The sequence below is a fragment of the Macaca fascicularis genome, chromosome 4 (genome assembly GCF_037993035.2).
Source record: "Macaca fascicularis isolate 582-1 chromosome 4, T2T-MFA8v1.1".
Taxonomy (NCBI): Eukaryota; Metazoa; Chordata; class Mammalia; order Primates; family Cercopithecidae; genus Macaca; species Macaca fascicularis.
Window position 1 is genome coordinate 48680211 of NC_088378.1, and position 16687 is coordinate 48696897.

The window sequence follows — 16687 nt, forward strand, 5'->3', positions numbered from 1 at the left end:
TCCCACCAAAATAATCATCTGGTCCCAAATGTCAGTAGTGCCAACGTTTAGCAATGCCGCTTAAACATTTCCCATCTTTTCAAAAGATCATCCCTTTGTTTTCAGATTTAAGTCCCAAGTGTAAATGGAGATTAACCTCAGGGTTAGTCTTCTTCTGCCTCTTAAAAGTGTATCTTAGGGTTAGCTAAATGTATGCTAATATTTCAATATGGAGCTTAATGAGAATAAATATTCTCTCAAAACACAAAAGAGTCCTGTGGTTATAGTAATCCAGCTTTAGGCTTTGGTGGGTTGTTGCTATTAATGTAGCAAATCCAGGCATGAAAAGTGGTCACTTGGAGTGTGTGCTAAATATTTATTTCCATTAAAAATATCCAACATAAACTATATGCGTCTGGATATTTAAGTGTTTGTTGTTACAGTAGCAGATTTGTAATGTCCAGTTATTTTTTTATTTGCTTCTTGTGTACTAACTGCAAGATTATAGTTAAGGAATACAGTGTCTGTATTTCTTAATTGTACAACTCTTTCATTGAAATACATGTTTTATTTTAAATTCATAAGAAAACTCCTTTTTTTGCTTTACAGGAATTGCTGGTTACTTAACTACTCATGATTTACTTGGGAAAACTTTAAGCTCCAGCCCTCAAATTATTAGATAATTATAATAAATATTTACTTGCTGATTATCATTGTTTTCCCTTTTTCAATGACCTGATAGATAATTTTTTAGGCATTTAATTATTTTTGTCTTTAAGGCATGAAGCACAGTAGGTTTTAGATTCAATGCCAATTCATAATAATGTTTCATAGGAATAAAATAGTTGACTTGTTTATTTTTAAAATGCATTTTTCATATATGAGTAGCATTTGAAGCCTACACATTGGGAAGAAATTGAATAACACAGAAATACTTACAGCGAACATTTAGAGTTCCTATTCTTCCCCAATACCATTTTCTTTCCTGGGGGCAGCTAATATTAACAGTGGATCCTTGTACATTGAAATTGGACAAGAAAAATGGACAAATATTGCTAATTCTTATAATTTTTCCCCACACTATGGAAACAAATGATATTGGAACTCTGTGAGGTACATTTAAATCTATAGTCCAGATAGAGTTCGGAAGTGAATCCCACTACTTAATAACATCTTTCATTGATACAGCACATTTAAACTTTGAAGGTGTTTTCGTGGCTATGTGCTTGCTTTTTTCTGCTATCCTTCAATGTTTGTAAGTGGCTGTTAGTTGTGTGCAAATTTTAGTTTTCTGTTATTTGTTGGCATCATAGTGTTTTTCCTCTTTTGCCTGCATTTCCTTTGTCTCCATGGCTGGTTCCTTTTGTGCATGTAGCGATTGGACCTACATATTCTTACTCATTGTGTCATGCCCAAATACATTCTTAAATTATTTTTATTTGTGCCATGCCAAAGCAATAACCTCCATTCTGGTACTTACGAGGTAAAATATTCATTGTTACTTTTATAAACTACTGTACCCCTTCCAGGTGACAAAACATTTGAAAATACATGAAATGGGTATTTCTTTTTTCCATTATTGATTTTACTGACTGGATTTTCCTGTGAATCATAGGGATAAAATATTATAAAATCCTAAGAGGCTGCTTATAGATCTCTCCTCACCAGCAGTAATATCTTTGGAATTAGGGGCTGCAAGGTATTTCATATTATGTATTTCCTTTTCCTTATTCAAGAGCTTCTGCCGTGTGTATAACTGGGAAATCATGAAAGATGCCCCCAAGGCACACACCAAACTGTCTTCTATTTTCCAGCGCTCCTGTCTTTTCAGGCTCCTCCTCCAACCCCTTCCTTCTGGGTTCAGGCTCTCCTGCAATCTCTTGCCCTGACAATTTCATTACCCTTTAAATCTGACCCCCACTTCCTGTCTCTTCTCTCTAGAATTCATCTTTCACACCAATACAAGAGGTGTACTTCTGAAAGGATCTGGTTGTCTTCACTATTAATACAAGTTAATACAAAGTGCCATTAATACAAAATGTCCCTTTCTTGCCCTGAAGCCCTCCCTGCATCTCCACTGTGAGCTGAATCAGGTGGGGAGAATACAGTGGGTCACCAAAGACCACCCTAGACTATAGCCTTTCTCTGGAAATGTCGCATACTTGCTAGGAATTCACATCCTCCTCCTCCTCTCTGCTCATCTGTCTTCAGCCCAGCTCATCACTACACCCACAGCTAGATAATCATTCCCTCCTCTGTGATTCAACTGCGTGTCATTTACACCTTCACGACCCATCTCAGGCCGTCTTTTATTATGGTGAGAAGTGTGTGTCTCTCCTCCCACTAGGCATGAGCTCTTTGAGGGTTGGCTCCCCGTCAGGCGTAGAGCAAGTTAGCAGATGTGAATGTAATTGATGTGTCGGGCCTCTCTAGTGAGAGTGGATTGATACAGTCTAAATGCCTGGTTATCCTAAGTGGCAGGACACCTGTGTAGTCATGCCTCTTCCTTCGATTGTTGAACAGTCAAAGGCACACATGAATGGACTTGCTCTGACCTGGAATCTGGAAGCGGGGGTGCTGGAGCTCCAACAGGCAGAACCAGGTTTTAAAAGTACTTTGAAAAGCATTTTAGGGTAAAAATGCAATACTTTCTAAGAGTAATATTAGTACAGATGATTTAACCCTGTTTAGGTAATATATAATTGATTTCTCATAAGGGTTTTTTTTTTTTTTTCTTATTTGTGAACACATTTTACTTTACTGAAGGGAATATTCATATATTCCCTACCTTAGATTTAAGGACTTTATTAGTTTTTGATAAATAAGTGTAGTAGCAATGTCATTGTTTATCTTCCCTACTAAGTGAGAGAGCACATTTTCAAGGTTGTGATTTTGAGGTTATTGAATATTATAAAGTGAAACAAAATAGGAACCTTGCTACCTTAAATTACTGTTTTAATTCTGGCTTCACAGTATTTTTTTTTTTTTTTCTGGTCTATGTCTTAAAAAGCTGTGGACATTCCAACAGATGGGGGAGGAGCAAAAAAAATTCCAAGAATTTAGCTGTAATCAAGTCTCTGGAGGTAGTTGTGTACCTTGGAATCTTACTGTCTTAAATCCAGATTTACCAAGCTTTAAATTACCTCCATCCTTAGCTGACAGAATTGGGGGTGGGAGACGATGTGAGTCAGGATCAAAGGAATTGTTTTAATGACCTTGCAGTTCCTTTTCTGTGATCCCATAGCAGGGTGTTGCCCAGGTGAAATGCTTAGAAATCATTGCTTTTGAGCAGTGGTGGTCCGTGTAGACTTTGACCCTTCCAAACTAGAATATTTGATATTTTGATTTTCAAAAAATACTGTATTAGTAATTTTATATTTATTTGAATATTTGTGAGTAAAAACAGGAATGAGAAATGGCTGCCCCAGATTAGTACTTAGTTTATTTCTTTTTGCATGTGAAATAATGACATTTTGCTTTAGAAATTTACTAGCAGTTTTTATATTTTGTTTTGGTTTATAAGAACTGAAGTCCCTTAAAGAAGTGTGTGTGTTGGCCGGGCGCGGTGGCTCAAGCCTGTAATCCCAACACTTTGGGAGGCCGAGACGAGCGGATCACGAGGTCAGGAGATCGAGACCATCCTGGCTAACGCGGTGAAACCCCCCCGTCTCTACTAAGAAATACAAAAAAATTAGCCGGGCGTGGTGGCGGGCGCCTGTAGTCCCAGCTACTCGGGAGGCTGAGGCAGGAGAATGGCGTGAACTTGCAATGAGTTCACGCCAGGAGGCGGAGCTTGCAATGAGCCGAGATCGCGCCACTGCACTCCAGCCTGGACCACTGACTGAGTGAGACTCCGTTTCAAAAAAACAAAAGAAAAAAAAAAAAAATGTGTGTGTGTTCTGTAAGCAGATGGAGGTGAAGAAAAAAAATCATCATTATTGTAGATCAGAAGCCTTTAAGTGCATCAGCTGGGTAATTTTTAAATGGACAGAGAAACACTATTTTCATGTGAGCTGTTCCACGATCTTTGTAACCAACCTCTTTGCTGTGGAATTGTCTTAAAGATGAACTGCCTTTTGGTATGTTTGAAAAGCACAGGAAACATCTGCTACAGGTTGACTGTGACAATATTTTGCTTAGGCAAAGAGGAGATAGGATAGGGAGAATGGAAGGCAGAGCAGAGCTCCCTGTCTCCTGCCTTCACCCTCACAGCATTGATCTTCGGGACTTATAACCCTTCCCGTGCCGTGTCAAGCAGCTGCTAAGCACTTCTGAAGGGTGGGCCTTTCCTTCTGTACCGATTCCTTCCCATGAGCTGTATTTGGCCAGGTCTGGCCAGATATATAAGCAGTAGCGGTTTGAAACAGTTACAGGATAGAACAAGCATTAATGTTGGCAGCAATTAAAAAAGTGAAATCGATGCTTACTCAAACACGTGCTCATCTTGTCGGTTCATTCCTGTGGTTCCTCTAATGGGACATAAACACCAAAACTTGGATGTGGTAACTCTTATGGTCTTAATCTTGGTAATAATAAAGGAGTTAGTTTTGTAGATCTTAGTATAATAATCACTACCATTTAGTGCATTCTTCTATGTGGGAATCTCTGTTTTTCAGAACAACCAGACAAGATAGTTGTTATGATTCTAATTTTACAGATGAGTTACTAAGGCTCAAAGAAAAATTAGTTTCTCAAAGCCCCATGGCTAGGCAGGTGTTGAGCTTGGTAGTCAGACCTTAGAATTTCTTTATTTGGGCACACTGTCTCTTTTAGAACACAGCATGGTAAGAATTACATGCAGGATTTTTAGTAGTGAAAATATTACAGTGTGTACAGATTCCTTTCTATTCCTTTCCTCACTGTTGGGATGATCCATTGGCCTACATGGCTTGTCTGTCTGTTGCTTTTCTCTTTTTTCTCACGTCGAAGTTTAAGAGGGAGAATAGGAACAGATACATGTGAAATGTGTGTTCCCTCATGGGTCTGTGTGTGTCAGAGAGAGTGTGGGAAGGAGGGAGGAAGGAAGGCAGTCAAGTCCATAAAACTTCCTCATATGCCAGTGACTGGAGTAGTTAAGGCCATTTTGTCAAGTCAAAGCCAATTGTGGTTAAAACCTCCTTGAAATATAATGCTTCCATATGCACTTTGAAAATTTTTGGCTGAGGAGACCATCATTTTTCCTCATTCAAAGTACAGTTAATGAATTTCCCAGTTATATAGCAGTAATGCATTTTTAAATTTTATTTTATTTTTTATTTTTATTTTTGCGACAGAGTCTTGCTCTGTTGCCCAGGCTTGAGTGCAGTGGCGTGATCTCGGCTTACTGCAAGCTGCGCCTCCCAGGTTCACGCCATTCTCCTGCCTCAGCCTCCCAAGTAGCTGGGACTACAGGCGCCGCCACCATGCCTGGCTCATTTTTTTTGTATTTTTAGTCAAGATGGTGTTTCACCATGTTAGCCAGGATGGTCTCAATCTCCTGACCTCGTGATCTGCCTGCCTCAGCCTCCCAAAGTGCTGGGATTACAGGCATGAGCCACCACGCCTGGCCCCAGTAATGCATTCTTTAACAGTGCAGAATGGAGATTAGCAGTGCAGGAATCTGTGGTGACAAGTTAAGCGAGAATTTTTAAAGTCGTATTTTATGAACTCTATGAATGTCTTCACACTTTCTCTCTTTTTGCACTTCTGTCTTTTTTGGATGCCCCACTCTACCCGCTCTGAGCATGTCTTCCCAAGATGCCTTCTATGCTAAGATCTTGAAATGCTGGAGCAAACACAGAAATGACCTGTAACCAACTGAAAATATATAAGGGTAGCATGGACCTATGGAATCATGTCAGACAGACTGGAGAAGAGAGGAGGAAGCAGCTTGGGGAAAGTGTGCAATGGGACTGAAATGGCTTTCAAAACTGTGCCAAGAATAAACTAGATGCAGAGGTGCTTAAACAGGATGGTGTAATATTAATGGAGGACACACAGAGAAACCTAGCTAGATAAGCACTTTTTACTTGCCATCTTCATCAGAGAATGGCCTTCAAAACTAGAAAGTATAGAATAGTCATTACTGAGAGTGCTTTAGAGCCTGAACTAAGGACCACACGCAAAAACACTCAGAGTTCCTCCAGATGCATAAATCTGCATCCCAAGTGGGATTTTTACCCATGATCTCAGGGTCAGTCATGCCATAAACTTGTGAGAAATTACCAGAAAAATGGAGATGGAGAAATGTCCTAATTAAGAGGACACATTAGTTTTTAGAAGCTGAAGCTATAAAGTAAGTTTGATGTCAGTTCCTAGCCAAACTGTAAGATAAATAACCGACTAGAGATCTTTATATGTGCTTAGGAAAGAATGTGGTGGTCACCAGGAATCAACAGGGATACCACTAATAGGCCTTGTCCAGACTCATTTCCTTTAAGTACTACTTTTCTTTTTTTTTCTTTTTCTTTCTGAGGAGGAAGACTAGATTATTGGATGCATAGAGTGATAACATCTCACATTTGGAGATGCTCTCTCATTTAGTTCAAATAATGCTCACAAATGAACATTCTTGGCAAGTCTTGATTTCACCAAAGTGTTTGAGATAATCTCTCATAACCTTGTATAAACTAGTTAGATCTTTGTGATCAATTCAAACATTATAAGGATCAGAATAGGTGGTTCTGGGTGGCATATTTTAAGGACATTAAAAAACTGATGTAGATTCCAGAGCATGTTGATCAGAGTAGTGAGCAATACCTAGATGTCATGTCCTGCAGACATCATGGAAGGAATTGGGAACATGTCATCAGCAGAAGACTGGAGAAAAACATGGCAGTTGCCCACCTATGGAAAGAAATGACTTTGGTATTAGAGCTCAAAAGCTCAAATTATATCTACTTATTTGCATTCTCTTTTTATTTTTCTTTTTTTTGGGGTGGGGGGGGCAGAGTCTTGCTCTGTTGCCAGGCTAGAGTGCAGTGGTGTGATCTTGGCTCACTGCAACCTCTGCCTCCCAGGTTCAAGCAATTCTCCTGCCTCAGCCCCCTGAGTAGCTGGGATTACAGGCGCCCCACCATGCCCAGCTAATTTTTGTGTTTTTAGTAGAGATGGGATTTTACCTTGTTGTCCAGGATGGTCTCAATCTCTTGACCTCGTGATCCATGGCCTGGGTCTCCCAAAGTGTTAGGATTACAGGCGTAAGCTACTATGCCTGACCCTTATTTGCATTCTTTAAGGCCCAGTTCCAATGTTACCTTCTCTCTAAAGCCTCTTTCTCTTTGCAAAATGTTTGCTTTCACATTTGTCTTTGAACCCCTATCACCATACACAGTAACTAGATTATGTATACAGTAGCTGCTTAATAAATGTTGGATGAAAGAATAGAGCAGAGCAGTGACTGTCCTGAGTTCTCAGATAAAAAGGCATCCAACGGCAGGAATGAGAGCCGTCTATTGTATTCCCTCCACCGTGCTATTTGTTCATTCCTGCTCTGAGTTACTAACTTTAAAGAAAAATTTTCTAAATTATATCAGAGAAAAATATTTTATAGCTGATTAAACTTAGAAATGCATTTTTTCCCTGTAATTTGCATTTTAAATCATACCTATTGTTTGCATTTAAGCAAAAAGAGCTAGTGTTTGGAAATTTTTAGAATGGTTACTAGCCTGTCGTCTCTTGAGGATTTTAGTCAAGAATGAAGAAAGTAATCATTTTCAAAGTTGGAAGCCTTAAAAAAAGAAATAAACTAAGTGAAAATGATACCATCGGAGCTTTAAAAAGTTGCCTTTGTTCCAGTGGCGGTAGATCTTGAGATGTAGTAGACTGAATGTCATGGAGTAATATCCCCCTCCGTTATCGTGTTTGATTTAGGCTGATTCAACAGTCATTGAGAGGTGGATGGATGGCGTGAAAGACTTCTTAATGAAACAGCAGGCTGCCCGAGGAAACAACGCAGATCTACAGAGGCAGTTAGACCAGTGCTCTGTGAGTTTTGCTGATCTGGGGAATTTGTCATAAATAATGTTTTGTTCTTTTTATATGTTTTTCGCTGCTATTATTAAAATTGTGAGAATATAACATAGCATTAAATCTAGATAAAATATCTTTCATCATAAAGCTTTTATGACTTTATAGCTAATAAAAGAATGAAAGATTCTTCATGTTTTTACTTCTGGCCATGGTTATAGAATTTAGAGAGGTTATAGAATAGAGAACAAGAACAATTTTAGTTCATTAGAAGTCATTGTATATTGCATTTCTTGTGCCACATGGTGAGGATTTAAAAAAAAAATGTAACAAATGAATTTGAGAAGTATCTGTTCATCAAATTCATTTGTTAAGTATGTTTTTCTTAAATCTTCACCATGTGGCACAAGAAAAGCAATATACAATGACTCCACATTGTGCACATGTACCCTAGAACTTAAAGTATAAAGAAAAAACAACCCCTCCCAAAAAATGAATTTGCTAGTAATAGTGCATGCAGTTTATATTTGGTTAAATCATTAGGCTTCTCTACATTAATTAAAAGACTGTTCCCTGCTGAGAGTCAGGTATTTCTGATCTAATTTGTCAGATGGCTATATCAAGCACCCAGGTGAAATGAGTTTCTTATGGCACAATATTTCTTAAGTAGTTAGAACTAATGACTCTTAAGCAGTCTGCTTCTATAATATTTGCAGGGAGATAAGCAGACAAACTATAATTATGGCATCCACTTATATAGTAATGAACTCAACATGCATCTTTTATGTGTTTAGGCATTTGTTAATGAAATAGAAACAATTGAATCATCTCTGAAAAACATGAAGGAAATAGAGACTAATCTTCGAAGTGGTCCCATTGCTGGAATAAAAACTTGGGTGCAGACAAGACTAAGTGACTACCAAACCCAACTGGAGAAACTTAGCAAGGAGGTGAGTTTCTCAACGTTGCTATCTGTGGTTTTCAAGAGATGTAGACTGTAGCTGCTCTTAACTGACTAAATGTATTATGACCCATCCAGTTTGAAAAACAATGGTCTAAAATAACTCCAGCGTGGGTAGCAAGCTGGGGCAAAAAAAGGGCATCATTTTTTGAATTAAGAGAGGGTGCTGATTGTGCAGTTTGGCTCACGGCTTACCCTCTTGTCTTAAACCTGTCTTGAAACACATTTATGACACTTGCTTTACCCCTAAAACATTTGAGTGTGACCATTTATTTACTTAGCAAATATTTCTTAATCAGTTGCCAACTGTCAAGCATCATTCTAGGCACTGCAGGTACAGCATTGAACAAGGAAGAAGAAACTCCTCTTAAGGAGCTTACATTCTAGTGAGGCAGATGGATAACAAATAATATCATGGAGGAGTAGCAAGGAGTTAGGGCTAGGTGGGTTATTTCAAATAGGAGGGTCAGGGAAGGACTTTCTGAGATGGGGACGTTTGAATAAAGAACTGAGTAAAGTAAGAGATTAACCGTGTAAAGTTCAGATAACAACATTCAGGCATGGAGAATAGCAAGTTTTAAAACTCTGTGGTGGGAATGAACTTTGTCTGTTTAATAGAGAATGAAGGCAGTGTAGAGAGGAGTTAGTGAGTTGGAGAATGGGAATATTTGAGGTTAGAGGTAGGCAGAGGATGGATTAGCTATGGCCTTGGAGGAAAGGACTTGGGATTTATTTCAAGTATGATATTACACAGAAAGGAATTTGAAGGGTTTGAACAGGGAAGTGACATGTGATATAGATCTTTCAAGGTCACTCTGGCTTTTTGTTTTGTTTCCTTTTTTTAGCAACACTATCTTGCTCTGTCACCCAGGCTGGAGTGCAGTGGCAGGATCCTTGCTTACTGCAGGCTTGAACTCCTGGGCTCAAGCAATCCTCCTGCCTCCTGGGTAGCTGGGACTATAGGTGTTCACCACCATGCCTAGATAATTTTATAAATACTTTTGAGCCAGATGCAGTGTGCATGCTTGTAATCCCAGTACTTTGGGAGGCTGAGGTGGGTGGATTGCCTGAGCTCAAGAGTTTGAGACCAGCCTGGGCAACATGACAAAACCTTATCTCTATAAAAATTACAAAAATTAGCCGGACATGGTGGTATGTGCCTATAGTCCCAGCTACTTAGGAGGCTAAGGTGAGAGGGTGGCTTGAGCCCAGGGGATGGAGGTTGCAGTGAGCTGAGATCACACCACTGCACTCCAGCCTGGGCGAAAGAGCCAGACCCTGTCTAAAAAAAAAAAAAAAAATTGTACAGATGGGGTTCTGGCTCAATGCTTTGGGAGGCTGAGGCAAGAGGATGGCTTGAAGTCAGCAGTTTGAGACCAGATGCCAGTCTGGTCAGATGCTGCTGACTTCAAGCCATCCTCCTGCCTCAGCCTCCCAAAGCATGGAGATCACAGGCATGGGCCACTGCACTCAGCCTCTCTCTAGTTTTCATGTGAGTAGTTTGCTCGGGGAAGGCAAGAATGAAAATAGAAAGAATCCTTATAAGGTTACTGCAATCTTGGAGAGAGAGGATGGCCCCATGTACTAGAGAGGCTAGAGAAGTAGTGATGGAGGGCATGAGAAATACTAGGTTTGAAAATAAAGAAGAGACCTAAGGAAAGAATTGGATGTGTGATAGGAGAAAAAGTGAACGGTCAAGCATGACTCAGAATTTTTGCAAAGCTTCCACTTTGTGTGAATTGTGGTGTCATTTACTGCAATAACAAAGGAGAAGCTTTTGTGGTTGTAGGTGAAATGATGACTACCATTCTGGAAGGGTTAAATTTGATGCTAGAAGCTAAGGAGGAAAAATCAGTAACAGGGAATGTGGGGTCCCAGATGCTAGGTGGAGAAAACTTCACAGTGCCTAATGCTGAGGATTGCAGGGGCCAATCAAAACAGAAAATCAAGCTTTAAATTTGATAAGAAGGAGGCATTTAATAACCTTGAGTAAGTAGGGTCAGCGATCTGGTGGGAAAAATAATCATAGTGGAGAGTGTCAAGGAGGGTATGGGAACTGAGGAACTGGGACACCAAGCATAACCAACTTTGAGAAATTTCTCTTCAGGGGAGCAGATAAATGGGTGGGTACTGGTGATGGGAATCCAAAGAGGTGGTTTTGTTATTTTTTATAATGAGAGATATTAAATGAGAGATATTAATGAGAGGACCTCTCATTTAGAAAAACATGATGGTGCAGAAAGAGATTGAGATAGGAGTATTTCTCAAGTGAAGTCTGTGATTATGTAAGGGTGAGATCCACAATCTAAGTGAAGATGTTGCTAGAGATATGGTTTCTCCATGGTAATGGAAGGGAGGAAATGATATGGAACAGTAGAACTGGGAGGTATTCTGTCTCGATTGCTTTGATTTTTATTAGTGGAATAATAGTGAGGCTATATATAGCTGAAGTGAGTGACAAAGCAGTGAAAAATAGAAGTCAATGTGAAATATAGGCATACCCCACAGTCATGTGGATAGTACATATTTCTTAATAAAATGCTTTTGGCTAATGTTTGTATCAGAAAAATTTATATTTGCATAACTGAATATTTTGCTTTGTTTTTGTTGTTTTACCCAACTAACTTATTTTGAACACGTTCAAATGTAAGGAAAAGTTAAAAGAATGATAAAAGGAGCAGCTGTATATCCATCCATTCAGAGACTCGCTAATGTTTTATCACCTTTGCTTTCTCTCTCTCTGCGCTTCTCTTTACACACACACACACACACACACACACCCTTTTTTGGGGTACTTTTGAACAGGAAATTGAAAACATCATGACACTTCAGCCCTAAATACTCTAGCATGATTCTCCAAGCATGAAGGTATTCTTCTGCAAAATCACAATACCATGATCACACTTAAGAAACTAATAATGTTGTACTCTCACCTCTTACCCTAGCTAAATTCAAATTTTTCTCAATATGCTGTAATCTGATGGCATGTGCCTTAAGGAACTGGGGTTTTTGAGGAAATACATAGAGAATGGTTTGGAAGTGGCAGTGAGGATCAAGGAAGGTGATAATTAGAAGTTTGTATCTTTATCGATCTATCCATCCATCCATCCATCCATCCATCCATCCATCCATCCATCCATCCATCCACCCACAGAAATATGAAAACAAAGAATTCATTGTGAATTGCTGATTCAAAATACAGGAATAAATATATGGGAAATTTAAAGTGTCCTTAGGAAGGAGGTGTGAAAATTATCTAGAGCATTTCCAGACTATTGCATTGCATTGACTAGTACAAATGTTGAAGTAGTTTTGGACAAACACAATTTTGTCAAATTTTCATTTTGCGAAAAGAACAGGCATGTAAAACAAATCAACAACAAAGATAGTTTATTTTGTCTATTATATTCGTGATATCCTGTAAAACAGGAACATTTAAATGCCAAAAAATAGAAAGTATATATTCTCAGGATAATTAAAGATAATTTTGAGGGTGTTTTGTTGTTGTTGTGGTAGTGTCTTTATTTTCTTCATTTGTGTTTGGATCTGTGAAAATTATATTGCTGACTAGTGTTCAAAAAGTACACATACAGAGAATTTTCTGGAAGTGGGGCCCAAGAATCTTTCTCTCTCTCTCTTTCTCTTTCTGTGTGTGTGCATGTATTTTAATGAAAAGCTTACCAGGTTAACCTGATGATCAGCCAGGCTTGGGAATGGGATTGTGAGTGTTGCTGGCACCAGTTCCTTGGTTACCCTGTGGGGACAGTGGAAGAAAAGCTCTTGTTTGGTCCTGTCTATTTTTATGCCAGAGATCCTATTTGGAGAGAGGGACTGGAGCCTCTATCTCTTGCTTAACTTTATAACTTCCGTGAGAACCATCCAGTTCCTGTGCTGGCCTTTGGCTACTATCAGCCTAGCAGCCAAGCAGACCCTGGCAGTGTGGCCACTACTGCAGCATTTAATTTGAGCATAAGGCTGAACTTGTCACGTAGGGGTTGGACTGTGACTGCAGAACGATGCCTTCTCTCACAGTAGAAGTCAGTTTGTTGTTATGGGGAGGAGTGCTCTGAAAATATTTCTTGACTTCTCTGAAATTTTTAACTAAGTTACTGAATCAGAATCAGACAACTATTTATTTTTTACTGTAACTTTTTTGTGTCTGTGTGGCATATACAAATATTGTAGATATCAAAACCAAAATTTTACAGAGCAGTGTTTTATGACATCTTTAATAGCAGCCTATCCCTCGCTGCTTTTTAAAAGTGAAATCTTAATGGGAAATGCAGTTAAAAAGAAGAAAATGGACATTTTGGTTGCTTCTGGGCTTTTTTTTTTTTGAGATGGAGTTTTGCTGTGTTCCCCGGGTTGGAGTACAGTGGTGTGATCTCGGCTCACTGCAACCTCTGCCTCCCAGGTTCAGGCAATTCTCCTGCCTCCACTTCCTGGGACTACAGGCATGTGCCACCATGCCTGGTTAATTTTTGTATTTTTAGTAGAGATGGGGTTTTGCCATGTTGGCCATGCTGATCTCAAACTCCTAACCTCAGGTGATCCCCCTGCCTTGGCCTCCCAAAGTGCTGCAATGACAGGCGTGAGCCACCAAACCTGACCGGCTTCTAGGTTTTTTGTTTTTCCTTTTTTTTTTTTTTCATTATAAACAGTGCTACATTAAATTTACTTCATATATGTGCTTTTACTGTTATAGATTCCTACATCTGGGATTACAGTCAACAGTTATGCGTTTTCAAAATTATAATAGATATTTCGAGATAAGAGTATTATCCAAATGTGGTGTAGAATTCCAGTCATAAGATTATTTTCATTATTGCTTATATTCCACAGCATTAGCACGAAGTGTATGACATTTTATCTGAATTTTTAAAGCATGCAATTTGTTGTGGAAAGTTATCACGTGCCTTTAAATATGAAGAGCTAAAACTTGATATTGAACACATTAACATTTGTTTATTTGGGGGAATGGTTTTTCCTTTGTAGATCGCTACTCAAAAAAGTAGGTTGTCTGAAAGTCAAGAAAAAGCTGCGAACCTAAAGAAAGACTTGGCAGAGATGCAGGAATGGATGACCCAGGCTGAGGAAGAATACCTGGAGCGGGATTTTGAGTACAAGTCACCAGAAGAGCTTGAGAGTGCTGTGCAAGAGATGAAGGTGAGGCGGGGACAACCAGTGCCAACAGACTTCATGCCTCCCTCCTCCCTTTAAAACCAGCCCATCAATTGTCTCTCCAACTGTCAAGCACTGTGTGCACATAGCATCTTTCACAGTAGGTTTTTGAATTAAAAAAGTGTAACAGGGTAGCTGCTCTGATTTTAGCAGGGGAAGGAAGCCAGGAGTCCGCATGTATGGCTTGGCCCATGAGTTGAGTCCATGAGGGCCTGTGAGACAGGCTTTTAAGTTAGACCTCTGGGAGGCTACAGAGAATGATTTAAAACCCTATGGTAGTGGGCGTGAGGAAGAATGATCATTTTTTTAAATTGGGGTAAATATAACATTGGCCATTTTAATTTTTAAGTGCACAATCCAGTGGCATTAATTGCATTCATCACTATTTCCAAAAATTTTCACGAAGAATTATTCTTTGCAAGGGGAACAAAAGAGACCTCCCAAGTTGTCTGAGGTTTGTTATTATTTTCCTTGTACTGATCTTCCAGGTAATACTTACGGCACATATGAACACCGACGTTTCATTAGAGCAGGTAGGAGTAGCGGTAGGAATGCATCAAGGGAGTTCTTATTAGTTGGATTCACTGGATACATTTCCTGTAAATTTGTACTCCTATGTTGATAGTCTTGAACACTCTTTTTTTATATATAATAAAAGAACTGGGCATCATTCCCAAATTTCTAACACAGCTTCAACTGTCCTTGAGTGTTCAAGCCAAAGGAGATTGTGTTTTCAAAGCTTTTTTCCCCTATAAGCTTAAGCAACACAGTGACTGTTTTACCTCAAAGTTAACTTGCCTAGAAGTGTAACTAAAGCAAAAATCTCTGTGCAGAGTTTTTTTCAAAAAAGGGATTATGTGACATTCATACATTACTATACATGAATCAAAGTGAATATGACAGGAGACTTGTTGTAAGTGCAGCTCTTTTTGAAAGATTTAAAAATACTCAGTACATAGGTATTTTAAAATAGGCTACCATGTTAAGAATTGTCTCATTTATTATCTTTCTTTACACTATTGGCATTGTAGTTCTTTGGATTTTAAAAGTTGCTATAGATGAGATTTGAGAAAAATGATATTTAAATATTTGATTGGGCAACATTTTATTTATTTTTATTCTTTCAAACAGCCATTAAGACTTACAAAACCACTACACCTAATTACTTTCCCCCAAAGTAAGGAAGTTCAAAACCATTAAATAGTAGAGAAAAGTAAAGGGGAAAGTGAAAGGCTATTTTATTTTTATTTATTGCCATTAAAAATAATGGCATAAACCGCAATTACGTTTGCACCAACCTAATAGGTTGGTTTTCCTGAATGTCAGATTGTTTATCTTGAGCACTGAGAAACAGCTATTTCTGGATCAGATCATCTCAGTCTAACTTTATCATTGAAATGCTATTAATTAGCAGAAGGATACATGTACCTGTGTTCTAGAATTTTTAAAAAAGTTTAAATTATTTAGAGAACCTTTAAAGATACTTCTACCATAGTGTACCTCAATTTTTGTGAAAATGTATTTATCGCAGTGTAATCTGCTCAGCCCTCCAGTGATAATCAAAATTCACTCACTTAAATTCTGATCTTGGACCCAGACTTTGAAAATGCTTCATGTCAGTAAACATAATTGGGATAACTTATGTTAACACTGCTGTTATGAAATGAAAACATTTGTGGGGGCTGAGTACATTGGATGCATGAGTGAAATTTTAGAGTTAGCATTCTTATTTCAAAAACACTCACTAGGCTGGGTGCAGTGGCTCACGCCTGTAATCCCAGCACTTTGGGAGTCCGAGGTGGGTGGATCACCTGAGGTCAGGAGTTTGAGACCAGCCCGGCCAACATGGTGAAGCCTCGTCTCTACTAAAAATATGAAAATTAGGTAGGCGTAGTAGTGGGCGCCTGTAATCCCAGCTACTCGGGAGGCTGAAGCAGGAGAATTTCTTGAACTGGGAGGCGGAGGTTGCAGTGAGCAAGACTCCATCTCAAAAACAAAAGCAAAACCCCACAAAGAACCATTCACTGTTACCTATGTAATGTAGTGTTTTGATAGTTAGAATCATCCAGATGTTTTAACTTTGGTTTAATTCTTGAAAAAAAAAAAAAGAAAAGAAATTGGTTACTGAGAAAGGGAGACGTTTTTCAAGTTCATCCATCCTTTCTTGGAACAGAGGGCAAAAGAGGATGTGTTGCAGAAGGAGGTGAGAGTGAAGATTCTCAAGGACAACATCAAGTTATTAGCTGCCAAGGTGCCCTCTGGTGGCCAGGAGTTGACGTCTGAGCTGAATGTTGTGCTGGAGAATTACCAACTTCTTTGTAACAGAATTCGAGGAAAGTGCCACACACTAGAGGTACATTATTATTATTATTATTATCATTATTATTCAGTGATGTATTTCTGAGATCCAAACTCTGTAATGTTTTGGCCATTTTCAAATCTTGGAGAAAACTTCACTTTTCTTTCAAATTCTGGATCATAAAGGAAAAATAGTTCTTGGGAAGTAGTTTGATAAAAATGAAAGAGGGGTTAAAAATAGGAGACCAAAATCTGTCCCTAATTATCAGAAGGTTCTTGGACAAGTCATTTTATATCTTCAAACTTTACTTTATTTATATG

The 16687-nt window shown here is 38.8% G+C and overlaps 1 protein-coding gene across 9 annotated transcripts in view; it reads left to right on the forward strand.

Annotated features, from left to right (window-relative positions):
• Positions 1-16687, forward strand: part of UTRN (utrophin) — a 581880-nt gene that overhangs the window by 178539 nt on the left and 386654 nt on the right. For all 9 annotated transcript variants that reach the window (XR_012433510.1, XR_012433511.1, XM_005552038.5 and 6 more), the window contains exons 23-26: positions 7831-7944; positions 8721-8876; positions 13883-14053; positions 16242-16421. Coding sequence is in view for 7 of the 9 variants with exons in the window: in XM_005552038.5 (XP_005552095.3) it covers positions 7831-7944; positions 8721-8876; positions 13883-14053; positions 16242-16421 (621 nt within the window). In the remaining 2 variants the exon portion in view is untranslated. The remainder of the gene's footprint in view (positions 1-7830; positions 7945-8720; positions 8877-13882; positions 14054-16241; positions 16422-16687) is intronic.